This window comes from Budorcas taxicolor, chromosome 2 (genome assembly GCF_023091745.1).
Source record: "Budorcas taxicolor isolate Tak-1 chromosome 2, Takin1.1, whole genome shotgun sequence".
NCBI lineage: Eukaryota > Metazoa > Chordata > Mammalia > Artiodactyla > Bovidae > Budorcas > Budorcas taxicolor.
Window position 1 is genome coordinate 71,298,921 of NC_068911.1, and position 13,323 is coordinate 71,312,243.

The window sequence follows — 13,323 nt, forward strand, 5'->3', positions numbered from 1 at the left end:
TTCAGATATATGAAGAATAAATAGTTTCCAAACTTCTCCATGGGAACCAAAGTCATTATCAATTAGTACCAACTATCTGACATATTTAAATAGAAGTAAAAACACAATCTAATATTAATGGATTTTCATAATATACAGAGGTATTTTTTTCTTCTAGTTTTATTGAGATTGACATATAGAACTGTGTAAATTTAAAGTGTAGAACATAATGATTTACATACATCATGAAACAATTATCACAGTAAGTTTAGTGAACATCCAATACACAGATATTATTTTAAAGAAATAATAAGATGTATATAAAAGAATGAAATCCCCATTCTTTCACCCTCTTACAATCCCCTCACCTCCAGACATAACTGCTATTAAGTGTGAATTCTTTATCTATACATCCTGACATATAGGGAATTTACTATATATATATATCTTTCTGCTGTCCCCCTCCCACTTTTTTTTAATCCTAACAATATCTTATCAGTTAGAAAATACTCCTCTCCCTCTTGAACCTCCCTGCCATCTCCCTCCCCACCCCACCCCTCTAGGTTATTACAGAGCCTCTGTTTGAGTTTCCTGAGTTATACAGCAAATTCCCATTGGCTGTCTCTTTTATATGTGGTAATAGAAAACAACAAAATTCTGTAAAGCATTGTCCTTCAATTAAAAAATGCCGGGGTCCTGCCCCGGTGGATCCAGGGTGATTCAAAGGTGGGGACGGAGTCGGCATCTTTGGAAAAATACATATTTAATCACAGATACAGAGAGATTAGAAATGGATAGTGTAGTCGGAAGATTAGTGGAGAAAAGGAGGCTGAACAACTTGGATTACGTGGAATAGCATCCATGCTCCAGATGGGAATTCAGCCAGAAAAACGGGAGCAAGAAAGAAGCGACATGGGGGAATCAGTCTTTCCGGAAACTGATCCGATTTCTTTATTTTTGGGTTTGCTTATATACCTTTTGTTACACATAGGGATGAATACAGAGTCACACGGGGGTCAGCAGTCCTGACCTTTATCAAAATCAGGTGCTTCACATAAATGTATAAAAAAATAGGTCTTAGGGATATTACATCATCTTCTGGCCATGAGTGAGACCTGCTGACATTTTATGATCCTTTCTTTCTGATAACCAAAAAACTTATTTTTTCCAAGTGTGTTTTTTTCTTAAACCACGCACCACCCTCCAAATAAAGTTACATTCCTATAGGGTGAGGGTGTAGTGAGTTACAATCAAGAAAGGAATTTATTTAACCCAAGGTTAACATGATTAGTCTTAAAGGTTAATACTTATTTCTTCCTATATGCTTAAAGGTTAATACTTATTTCTTCCTATATGCTAGTTATATTCATTATAAAGGTAGGGAACATGGAGATTTAGCAGCAAACATCAGCCTAACAAATGAAAATCCTTTCACCAATGCTCCTCTTAAGATCTGTTTAGTCTTAAGATATGATAAAGTTACATTTTTACATAGCAAGGACACAGTGATTTATAACAAAGTACAGTGATCTATTACAAAAGAGAAAATCCATTAACTCAAAAAGTCTAGTATTGCTAACATCAAAAACTACTGTATTTCCTTTTCTATATTCCAAATACATTAATTTATTCCCAGGTGCCTAAGGATATGAAGGCCTGGCGGCAATCATTGACTCAACAAGAAGAAAAAGCCCTATGCTAATTAAGACTCTCCAAATACTCCAAAACTCTGTGCTGTTTATGGTTGAGAGGTAGTAAACAATCATGTGTGTAGTGGCAGCAGTATGGATAATCCTGTCACACAAGTCTGTCAGCAGAGAGGTTTGACCTGAGACATCCTTGTCCCACCCAGAGCAGGGAATTAGCAGCAATTATTGACACAACAAATGAAAAACCCTTCACCAATATAATTCCTAACCAACCCATTATACTAATAATTTCTAACTCCACAAGAGAATTTGCCTTTAGTAAGTCTAAAACATCTCGTGCCTCTCAGATTGGGAGGCTGTAAACAATCACATGTGGCCAGACGAACCTATGCAGGTGGGCTAGATAACCTTCAGAGGAGTCCGTAAGCTGAAACACTCTTGTCACGCCCAGGAATTTTTATTGCCTTGGAGCTGCATCTCCGAGAGAAATGGTGATGGGGGAGAGCCCCCCGTAAAGTCAGAGGTGTAGGTGAGAGCATAAAACAGACTCTGGTTTTGGGGTTAGATGCTCGGGAACAGGGGGTTTCCTGAGGCTTGATCACGCCTTTGCGTATGCCAAGCCTCCTTCCTCATGACCTTTGCCATGGGCGGAATTCCTCACGCTGGCCCCCGGCAAAAAAATAAATTAATAAAAACAGAAAATACTCCTCCATCTTATCTTTGTACTGCTGAATAGTGCTGTAAAGTGTAGATGTTTCATGTGTTTTTATCCCTTTCCCAACTGCTGAGCATTTAGCTTGTTTCCATTTTTTCCTTGTAAGACGTAATGCTGGAATGAACATCCTGTGTATGTGGGAAGGCTCGATCTCTGGGAGTAGGTTTCCTGTGTTAAAGCCTTTCAAAGGCTGTATCGATATATACTCCATTCTTACCAGCTCATGGAAGTTCACATTTTCTCCTTACTGTTATCACTGTGCTGTATTTTAATAGTTAAAATTAAATATTCTTTTGCCTTAGGCTAATTTTGAGGGATCTCTGGGATTCTGGGCATATGACAACTTGATTCGTTAACATGTGGGATATGATTAAAGAATTCTAATTGGTGTTCTAGGAAGCCTTTGTTATAGTGTGTTTCTCTCAGGATTCCTGACTGCACATGATTCTTCTCACCAAGAGTGCTTTTTTTTTTCCCCCAGAGTTTTCTCAGTCAACATGTGCCAGTGATTATTTCAAGTGTGACAATAACAGGTGCATCCCAACGATGTGGGTCTGTGATGGTGATAATGACTGTGGAGACATGAGTGATGAGGATGAAAGACACAGCTGCAGTAAGTGCAAACAATTAATTCCTCTATAGAGTCACATTTCAGGGAAACAGTAGCTTTATTTTTCTGTCTTTGGAGAATATGGTTGTCACACAGGTTCTTCTTTATTGAAAGTACACAGATAGAATGTTATCTTTATTCTGCTCAGGAATGTTTTATATTATCTACATAAATGCTTTTAAATGATGAAAAATGATTTTAATGTTTCTTTTTGTGTTGCATTTAGGTAATGGAAATAGTGTCCCACATTTCTAGAACAGATAAAGAGAGCTCAGTTGGCCACTGAGTTAGCAGCTTTAATACTGTTGCAATTAATTGTGCCTCTAGTTTTATCCATTATCCTAGAGTTGTTAAGGGGGGCGGGGCAGGGGTCATTCTTTTAAGTGAATTATGGAACAGACTATGAAACAACATTTCCCATTACCAGCAGAGCATAGAACTCTAAATTCAGGTGTCTTAGAGTATCTTTCCATGGTAGGATAATAAAAGCAATGACTCAATGATCTTTGCATTCGATTGTTACCTCATATGTCCATGACTTTGGTGATGGCCCCTGTTTCTCCATATCCTCTATGAAATGGGTTGGCAGCTGCCCAAATCTAGACTGTAGTGTGTACTTCTCTCCCATATCTCTTCTTCAAGACCCCCTTCCTTTTGTCTCCTCTTCACCCTCAGATAAAATATCTCTATTCTATTCTGCAGAGTTTCATGATTACATGTTAGCATTTTAGCTCTTTCCTGAAGTGTCATGGTTTCTGTCAACTCTTTTTAAAAAAAATTTAAATTTATTTATTTTAATTGAAGGCTAATTACTTTACAATATTGTATTGGTTCTGCCATACATCAACACCACCACGGGTGTACACGTGCTCCCCATCCTGAACTCCCTCCCACCTCCTTCCCCGTACCATCCCTCTGGGTCATCCTAGTGCACCAGCCCCAAGCATCCTGTATCCTGCATCGAACCTGGACTGGCGATTCGTTTCATATATGATATTATACATGTTTCAATGCCATTCTCCCAAATCATCCCCCCTCTCGCTCTCTCACAGAGTCCAAAAGACTGTTCTATACATCTGTGTCTCTTTTGCTGTCTCACATACAGGGTTATCGTTACCATCTTTCTAAATTCCATATATATGCATTGGTATACTGTATTGGCAGAGAAGGCAATGGCACCCCACTCCAGTACTCTTGCTTGGAAAATCCCATGGATGGAGGAGCCTGGTGGGCTGCAGTCCATGGGGTCGCGAAGAGTTGGACACGACTGAGCGACTTCACTTTCACTTTACTTTCATGCATTGGAGAAGGAAATGGCAACCCACTCCAGTGTTCTTGCCTGGAGAATCCCAGGGACGGGGGAGCCTGGTGGGCTGCCATCTATGGGGTCGCATAGAGTCGGACACGACTGAAGCGACTTAGCAGCAGCAGCAGCAGCAGCATACTGTATTGGTGTTTTTCTTTCTGGCTTACTTCACTCTGTATAATCGGCTCCAGTTTCTTTTTTTTTTTTTTTTTCAAACCACAGAAAAATATATCTTCCCTCAACATACATATAACACAATCAGGCCTTCATATGCATCGATTCGCCAACTATCAAGTCATACAAATATGGATGTAAAATATCACAATACATTCCAAAGTTTAAAAGTGATGGATATTGACTTTTGCCCGCTGGTGCTTCTTTTGATGTCATCTCCATCATATTAGCTATGACAATGAATCATGTGCTGTGCTGAGTCACTTACATTGTGTCCAACTCTTTGGGATCATATGGACTAGGCCCCACCAGGCTCCTCTCTCCATGAGATTCTCTAGGCAAGGATACTGGAGTGGGTTGCCATGCTCTCCCTCAGGAGATCTTCCCGCCCCAGGGATCGAATCCATATCTCCTATGTGTCCTGCATGGGTATGTTCCGCATGTTCTTTACCACTAGAACCACCTGGGAAGCCCCAAGACACATGAACATCAGTGGATTTGGGGATCCACGGGGCATATACAGAACCATTCCTCCAACAAAACTGAAGAATGACTTGAAAATCTCAAACAAAACATGAGTATATGTGTTCACAAACTTCACGGAGCACGGGTTTCTTCGATCTGAAAACTGGCGTCGATGAAGGACTGTGTGAAGAATGCTTCAAAGTCTATTTGGCAAACACAGCCTAAGTTGGCTATATTTAGTCCTCAGATGAATGGGATGTCATGAGTACTGGTCGTTTCAAATAAGTAGCATGTGAAGCTGTTTACACTTATTGGGATGCGTGGTATGCCACATTCACACATTTCAGTAGCATTGGTGCCAAAACGATACATTTCTCAGGGGAAGCTTCTACATGGACTCTTGGGATCAGAGCTCTAACTCATACACACATACTTTTCCTTTTCAAATGATCCTGCATGATAAGCAAACAAAACACTGGATGAACACCTAGACGGTGAGCTCTGTACTAAATGACTTTAAAGCCAGTAGATGGAATGAGCTGATGAGGAAGACTACAAACGAGTCATCTTCTTCAACTTGGTCAAACTGCTCACAGTCATACAAGTGAATGAAAAGTTGAGCCTGTTGTCATTCAATCCAGACGAAGTTCAAGGGAAGCTGCGATGCTCACTGCCCTTGAAGGAGTCCACGTGGAATGAAGAAGTACTGTGGGAAGTCTATTAGTAACCACCATGTCTTGGGTCCTCTGGATGACCTACAGAATTCTGGAGAGGTCAGGTGATGGGAGGCTCCAGTTCAGAGGTCCTACCAACCTCCCAGGATCCACTTCGCTGGAATCCATCTCAGCTGAGTGATGTGTGTGCCCCCAAGAAGGATCCCAGTTCAGAATGCCTGTGGTCCACAGCCCTCCACTCTGCTCGCTGGATGCCGATCAACAGGGACCCAGGAGCCCACGAAACGAGCATTCCCAGCTGCAATGGCGAGCCCTGAGAGCACCTCGGCTCCAGTTTCATCCACCTCATTTGAACTGATTCAAATGCATTCTTTTTAATGGCTGAGTGATACTGCATTGTTTATATGTACCACACCTTTCTTATCCATTCATCTGCTGATGGACATCTAGGTTGCTTCCATGTCCTGGCTATTATAAACAGTGCTGCGATGAACATTGGGATGCACGTGTCTATTTCAATTCTGGCTTCTTCAGTGTGTATGCCCAGCACTGGGATTGCTGGGTCATAAGGCAGTTCTATTTCCAGTTTTTTAAGGAATCTCCATACTGTTCTCCATAGTGGCTTTACTAGTTTGCATTCCCACCAGCAGTGTAAGAGGGTTCCCTTTTCTCCACACCCTCTCCAGCATTTATTGCTTGTAGACTTTTGGATCACAGCCATTCTGACTGGCGTGAAATGGTACTTCATTGTGGTTTTGATTTGCATTTCTCTAATAATGAGTGATATTGAGCATCTTTTCATGTGTGTGTTAGCCATCTGTATGTCTCCTTTGGAGAAATGTCTATTTAGTTCTTTGGCCCATTTTTTGATTGAGTCATTTATTTTTCTGGAATTGAGCTGTAGGAGTTGCTTGTATATTTTTGAGATTAGTTGTTTGTCAGTTGCTTCATTTGCTATTATTTTCTCCCCTTCTGAAGGATGTCTTTTCACCTTGCTTATAGTTTCCTATGTTGTGCAGAAGCTTTTAATTTTAATTAGGTTCCATTTGTTTATTTCTGCTTTTATTTCCAATATTCTGGGAGGTGGGCCATAGAGGATCCTGCTGTGATTTATGTGGGAGAGTGTTTTGCCTTTGTTCTCCTCTAGCAGCTTTATAGTTTATGGTCTTATGTTTAGATCTTTAATCCATTTTGAGTTTATTTTTGTGTATGGTGTTAAAAAGTGTTCTAGTTTCATTCTTTTACAAGTGGTTGACCAGTTTTTCCAGCACCACTTGTTAAAGAGATTGTCTTTAATCTATATTATATTCTTGCCTCCTTTGTCAAAGATAAGGTGTCCATATGTGTGTGGATTTATCTCTGGGCTTTCTATTTTGTTCCACTGATCTATATTTCTGTCTTTGTGCCAGTACCATACTGTCTTGATGACTGTGGCTTTGTAGTACAGCCTGAAGTCAGGCAGGTTGATTCCTCCAGTTCCATTCTTCTTTCTCAAGATTGCTTTGGCTATTCAAGGTTTTTTGTATTTCCATACAAATTGTGAAATTATTTGTTCTAGCTCTGTGAAAAATACCATTGGTAGCTTGATAGGGATTGCATTGACTCTATGGATTGCTTTGGGTAGTATACTCATTTTCACTATATTGATTCTTCCGATCCATGAACATAGTATATTTCTCCATCTATTAGTGTCCTTTTTGATTTCTTTCACCAGTGTTTTATAGTTTTCTATATATAGGTCTTTTGTTCTTTAGGGAGATATATTCCTAAGTATTTTATTCTTTTTGTTGCAATGGTGAATGGAATTGTTTCCTTAATTTCTCTTTCTATTTTCTCATTAGTGTATAGGAATGCAAGGGATTTCTGTGTGTTGATTTTATATCCTGCAACTTTACTATATTCATTTATTAGTTCTAGTAATTTTCTGGTGGAGTCTTTAGGGTTTTCTATGTAGAGGATCATGTCATCTGCAAACAGTGAGAGTTTTACTTCTTCTTTTCCAATTTGGATTCCTTTTATTTCTTTTTCTGCTCTGATTGCTGTGGTCAAAACTTCCAAAACTAGGTTGAATAGTAGCAGTGAGAGTGGGCACCCTTGTCTTGTTCCTGACTTTAGGAGAAATGCTTTCAGTTTTTCACCATTGAGGATAATGTTTGCTATGGGTTTGTCATATATAGCTTTTATTATGTTGAGGTATGTTCCTTCTATTCCTGCTTTCTGGAGAGTTTTTATCATAAATGGATGTTGAATTTTGTCCAAGGCTTTCTCTGCATCTATTGAGATAATCATATGGCTTTTATTTTTCAATTTGTTAATGTGGTGTATTATATTGATTGATTTTCAGATATTGAAGAATCCTTGCATCCCTGGGATAAAGCCCACTTGGTCATGGTGTATGATCTTTTTAATGTGTTGTTGGATTCTGATTGCTAGAGTTTTGTTAAGGGTTTTTGCATCTATGTTCATCAGTGATATTGGCCTATAGTTTTCTTTTTTGTGGCATCTTTGTCAGGTTTTGGTATTAGGGTGATGGTGGCCTCATAGAATGAGTTTGGGAGTTTACCCTCCTCTGCAGTTTTCTGGAAGAGTCTGAATAGGATAGGTGTTAGTTCTCTAAATTTTTGGTAGAATTCAGCTGTGAAGCCGTCTGGACCTGGGCTTTTGTTTGCTGGAAGATTTCTAATTACAGTCTCAATTTCCATGCTTGTGATGGTCTGTTAAGATTTTCTATTTCTTCCTGGTTCAGTTTTGGAAAGTTGTACTTTTCTAAGAATTTGTGCATTTCTTCCATGTTGTCCATTTTATTGGCATATAATTGCTGATAGTAGTCTTTTATGACCCTTTGTATTTCTGTGTTGTCTGTTGTGATCTCTCCATTTTCATTTCTAATTTTATTGATTTGATTTTTCTCCCTTTGTTTCGTGATGAGTCTGGCTAATGGTTTGTCAATTTTATTTATACTTTCAAAGAACCAGCTTTTGACTTTGTTGATTTTTGCTATGGTCTCTTTTGTTTCTTTTGCATTTATTTCTGCCCTAATTTTTAAGATTTATTTCCGCCCTAATTTTTAAGATTTATTTCCTTCTAGTAACCCTGGGGTTCTTCATTTCTTCCTTCTCTAGTTGCTTTAGGTGTACAGTTAGGTTATTTGTTTGACTTTTTTCTTGTTTCTTGAGGTATGCCTGTATTGCTATGAACTTTCCCCTTAGCACTGCTTTTATTGTGTTTTCATTGTCATTCATTTCTATGCATATTTTGATTTCTTTTTTGATTTCTTCTGTGATTTGTTGGTTATTCAACGGCGTGTTGTTCAGCCTTCATATGTTGAAATTTTTAATAGTTTTTCTCCTGTAATTGAGATCTAATCTTACTGCATTGTGGTCAGAAAAGATGCTTGAAATGATTTCAATTTTTTTGAATTTACCAAGGCTAGATTTATGGCCCAGGATGTGATCTGTCCTGGAGAAGGTTCCGTGTGCACTTGAGAAAAAGGTGAAATTCATTGTTTTGGGGTGAAATGTCCTATAGATATCAATTAGGTCTAACTGGTCTATTGTAGCATTTAAAGTTTCTGTTCTTTGTTAATTTTCTGTTTAATTGATCTGTCCATAGGTGTGAGTGGGGTATTAAAGTCTCCCACTATTATTGTGTTATTGTTAATTTCCCCTTTCATACTTGTTAGCATTTGTCTTACATATTGCAGTGCTCCTATGTTGGGTGCATATATATTTATAATTGTTATCTCTTCTTCTTGGATTGATCCTTTGATCATTATGTAGTGTCCTTCTTTGTCTCTTCACAGCCTTTGTTTTAAAGTCTATTTTATCTGATATGAGTATTGCTACTCCTGCTTTCTTTTGGTCTCTATTTGGGCGGAATATCTTTTTCCAGCCCTTCACTTTCAGTCTGTATGTGTCCCGTGTTTTGAGATGGGTCTCTTGTAGACAACATATATAGGGGTCTTGTGTTTGTATCCATTCAGCCAGTCTTTGTCTTTTCGTTGGGGCATTCAACCTTTTTACATTTAAGGTAATTATTGATAAGTATGATCCCATTGCCATTTACTTTATTGTTTTGGGTTCAAGTTTATACACCTTTTTTGTGTTTCCTGTCTGGAGAAGATCCTTTAGCATTTGTTGGAGAGCTGAATTCTCTCAGCTTTTGCTTGTCTGTAAAGCTTTTGATTTCTCCTTCATATTTGAATGAGATCCTTGCTGGGTACAGTAATCTGGGCTGTAGGTTATTTTCTTTTATCACTTTAAGTATGTCTTGCCATTCTCTCTGGGCCTGAAGAGTTTCTATTGAAAGATCAGCTGTTATCTTTATGGGAATTGCCTTATGTGTTATTTGTTGTTTTTCCCTTGCTCCTTTTAATATTTGTTCTTTGTGTTTGATCTTTGTTAATTTGATTAATATGTGTCTTGGGGTGTTTCACCTTGGGTTTATTCTATTTGGGACTCTCTGGGTTTCTTGGACTTGGGTGATTATTTCCTTCCCCATTTTAGGGAAGTTTTCAACTATTATCTCCTCAAGTATTTTCTCATGGTCTTTCTTTTTGTCTTCTTCTTCTGGGACTCCTATGATTCAAATGTTGGGGCGTTTAATATGGAGGTCTCTGAGATTGTCCTCATTTCTTTTAATTCGTTTTTCTTTTTTCCTCTCTGATTCATTAATTTCTACCATTCTATCTTCTACTTCACTAATCCTATCTTCTGCCTCTGTTATTTTACTATTTGTTGCCTCCAGAGTGTTTTTGATCTCATTTATTGCATTATTCATTATATATTGACTCTTTTTTATTTCTTCTAGGTCCTTGTTAAACCTTTCTTGCATCTTCTCAATCCTTGTTTCCAGGCTATTTATCTGTGATTCCATTTTGATTTCAAGGTTTTGGATCATTTGCACTATCATTATTCGGATTTCTTTATCAGGTAGATTCCCTATCTCTTCCTCTTTTGTTTGGTTTGGTGGACATTTATCCTGTTCCTTTACTTGCTGCATATTTCTCTGTCTCTTCATCTTGTTTATATTGTTGAGTTTGGGGTGGTCTTTCTGTATTCTGGCAGTTTGTGGAGTTTTCTTTATTGTGGAGTCTCCTCGCTGTGGGTGAGGTTGTACGGGAGGCTTGTCAAGGTTTCTTGGTTAGGGAAGCTTGTGTTCTGGTGGGTGGAGCTGGATTTCTTCTCTCTGGAGTGCAATGAAGTGTCCAGTACTGAGTTATGAGCTGTCAATGGGTTTGGAGTAACTTTGGGCAGCCTGTATATTGAAGCTCAGGGCTGTGTTCCTGTGTTGCTGGAGAATTTGTGTGGTATGTCTTACTCTGGAACTTGTTGGCCCTTAGTTGGTGCTTGGTTTCAGTGTAGGTATGGAGGCGTTTGATGAGCTCCTGTCAATTAATGTTCCCTGGAGTCAGGAGTTCTCTGGTGTTCTCAGGATTTGGACTTAAGCCTCCTGCTTCTGGTTTTCAGTCTTATTTTTACAGTAGTCTCAAGACTTCTCCTTCTATACGGCACCCTTCAAGCGTCTTGAATTTGGTGACAAGATGGCTTCTGCAGTTAGAAAACAGCATCCATTATCCTGGGGGGAGGAGAGCTGCCAGCGTGAGTTGCAAAAGTTGTGCTTCACCTTCGCCCAGAGTTCAAAGCGCCAGCACTCCGGCCCAGCTGCAGGCTGGCTGCCCTCTCTTGCCCTGCTCCCGCCTTCCCCACCCTCTCAGCCCTACACCATGTCAGGAATCCGGGCAGGCACCGAGCTAGGAGCTGACCTCTGTCGACTCTTATTAACAAGTACTCTTCCTATATATCTAGCAAAGAAGCACTAGCTTTTTAGAAAATTCTGTGATTTTTTGCTGTCTAGTTAACCATTGTGAGTTTCACTTTTCTCATAAAACTGGCGTAAAAATGCCTATCTCACATTGTGTTTGTGTGATTATACTTTATAAAATAAAAATAATTACCAAAGGTATGGGATTTTTAGTATCCAATTAATAAAATGCAAGTAGTTTTCTATATCCCTAAGGGAAAAATATGACCTTACATTAATTTTATGGAAATTAAATTATGAGGTGTTTATCTTTACTTTTTACTTCTGAAAAAAATTCAAGATTGAAAGCATTTAAAATGAAAATTTGGGAGAGTAATTTGTCTTCCTATTTTCCCTTCATTTCCTTTCATCCCTTAGACTATTATGTAATGTAAAGCAAGATAAATATTGATTCAAAATGAACTTGACTGCTGGAATGAGCTCTCATATGATTCCTGATTCTCTTTGTGCTTTAGCTTCTGAAAATCGCAACTGCTCAAGTTCTGAGTTTGCCTGTGCAGTTGGTGTGCGTCCACACAGAGGGTGTATCCCTGAATCATGGATTTGTGATGGTGAAGCGGATTGCCTTGATGCCTCTGATGAGCACCAGAATTGCACCAGGAGATCCTGCTTTGGAACAGAGTTCGTCTGTAACAATGGCTTGTGTATCCCCAACCACTTCAGGTGAATTGGGGATTAAAAAACTTATTAACAAACCTTAAATGTCCATGAGGCAGGGCTGGGGCCCATGATACTTTTCATGGCCTCTAAAAATGTTTGGACTTCTTTTAAAATCAAAAGGAAAAAAATAAAGAGAACTTCAAAGAAAGTGTTTACATACTAAATAATAATATATATGCCTTTATACCAACGTTGTCCTTAAATATAATTTTAAATATTTTTATGGAGGAAGGGGCCCATGAAAGCAGAAGTGCCTGGGGTCCATGAAGGTCATAACGTGACCTTGCACAGAGGATCAGAGAGATGAGTGAAGTGGGCTTAGTAGAAGAAAATTCTTTCCTGAGGCAGCTGACGCTCAGGGTTTGCCAGCTGGAATAGAGGCATGGGCGTAAGAAATACTTCATTCAATTCTTTCTGCTATAAGAAAAGTAGCAGTGTGAGCAGGATGATAAATGGGACTGTATGCTGTGGCTCAGGGTCAGCCTGACAACAGAGAGAGGCAGATGAGGTGGACTGTGGGCGTGTGCTCCAGCTAAGAGACACAGACACCAGTCAGCATCATGTGTTTGGAGAGAAATTGGGGATCTGGATTTTCACCTGAAATATTCTGATTTTAAGTGGTACTGGGTCTCATGATACAGGTGTGACCGGAACAATGACTGTGGTGACTACAGTGATGAGAGGGGCTGTGTGTACCCTACCTGCGGCGAGACCCTTTTTACGTGTCAGAACGGACTCTGCATTAATAAGGCCTATGTCTGTGATGGGGACAATGACTGTAGAGATAACTCTGATGAGCTGGAGCACCTCTGTCACACCCCAGAAACCACATGTCCCCCTCATCAGTTCAGGTGTGACAATGGGAACTGCATTGAGATGGTGAAAGTCTGTAACCACTTCCCTGACTGCTTAGACAGCAGTGATGAGAAAGGATGTGGTGAGTATAATGGAAAATTAGGGAAAAGGAAATGAGGGGGACTGAACGTGGATTCTCAACCCTTTCTGACTTAGTAGGACCTTTCAGTTGGTTCTCTAAGTAGCACACTGCCAGAAAATTACTGTTGTTTGTCTATGAAGAAGCAAGGATTTCTTGGTCTAAAAGGTCAGTCACACACATTTTTCAACTAATCATCAGTTAGTCATTCATTATAGAGAATAGGAGATAAACAAATTAAGGCCATCTATCTAAGAGCAGACAGTGGTGATCATGCAATGACTTGTTGCTTTAACTGCCCCTCCTACATTCCTTAATCTGTTCTTAATTTTCA

General features: G+C 39.3%; 1 protein-coding gene across 1 annotated transcript in view; it reads left to right on the forward strand.

Moving 5' to 3' along the window:
* LRP2 (LDL receptor related protein 2) overlaps nt 1-13,323 on the forward strand; it is a 181,737-nt gene that overhangs the window by 124,228 nt on the left and 44,186 nt on the right. Inside the window, exons 47-49 of the mRNA XM_052652982.1 lie at nt 2,825-2,956; nt 11,851-12,058; nt 12,697-12,992. Coding sequence (XP_052508942.1) covers nt 2,825-2,956; nt 11,851-12,058; nt 12,697-12,992 — 636 coding nt within the window. The remainder of the gene's footprint in view (nt 1-2,824; nt 2,957-11,850; nt 12,059-12,696; nt 12,993-13,323) is intronic.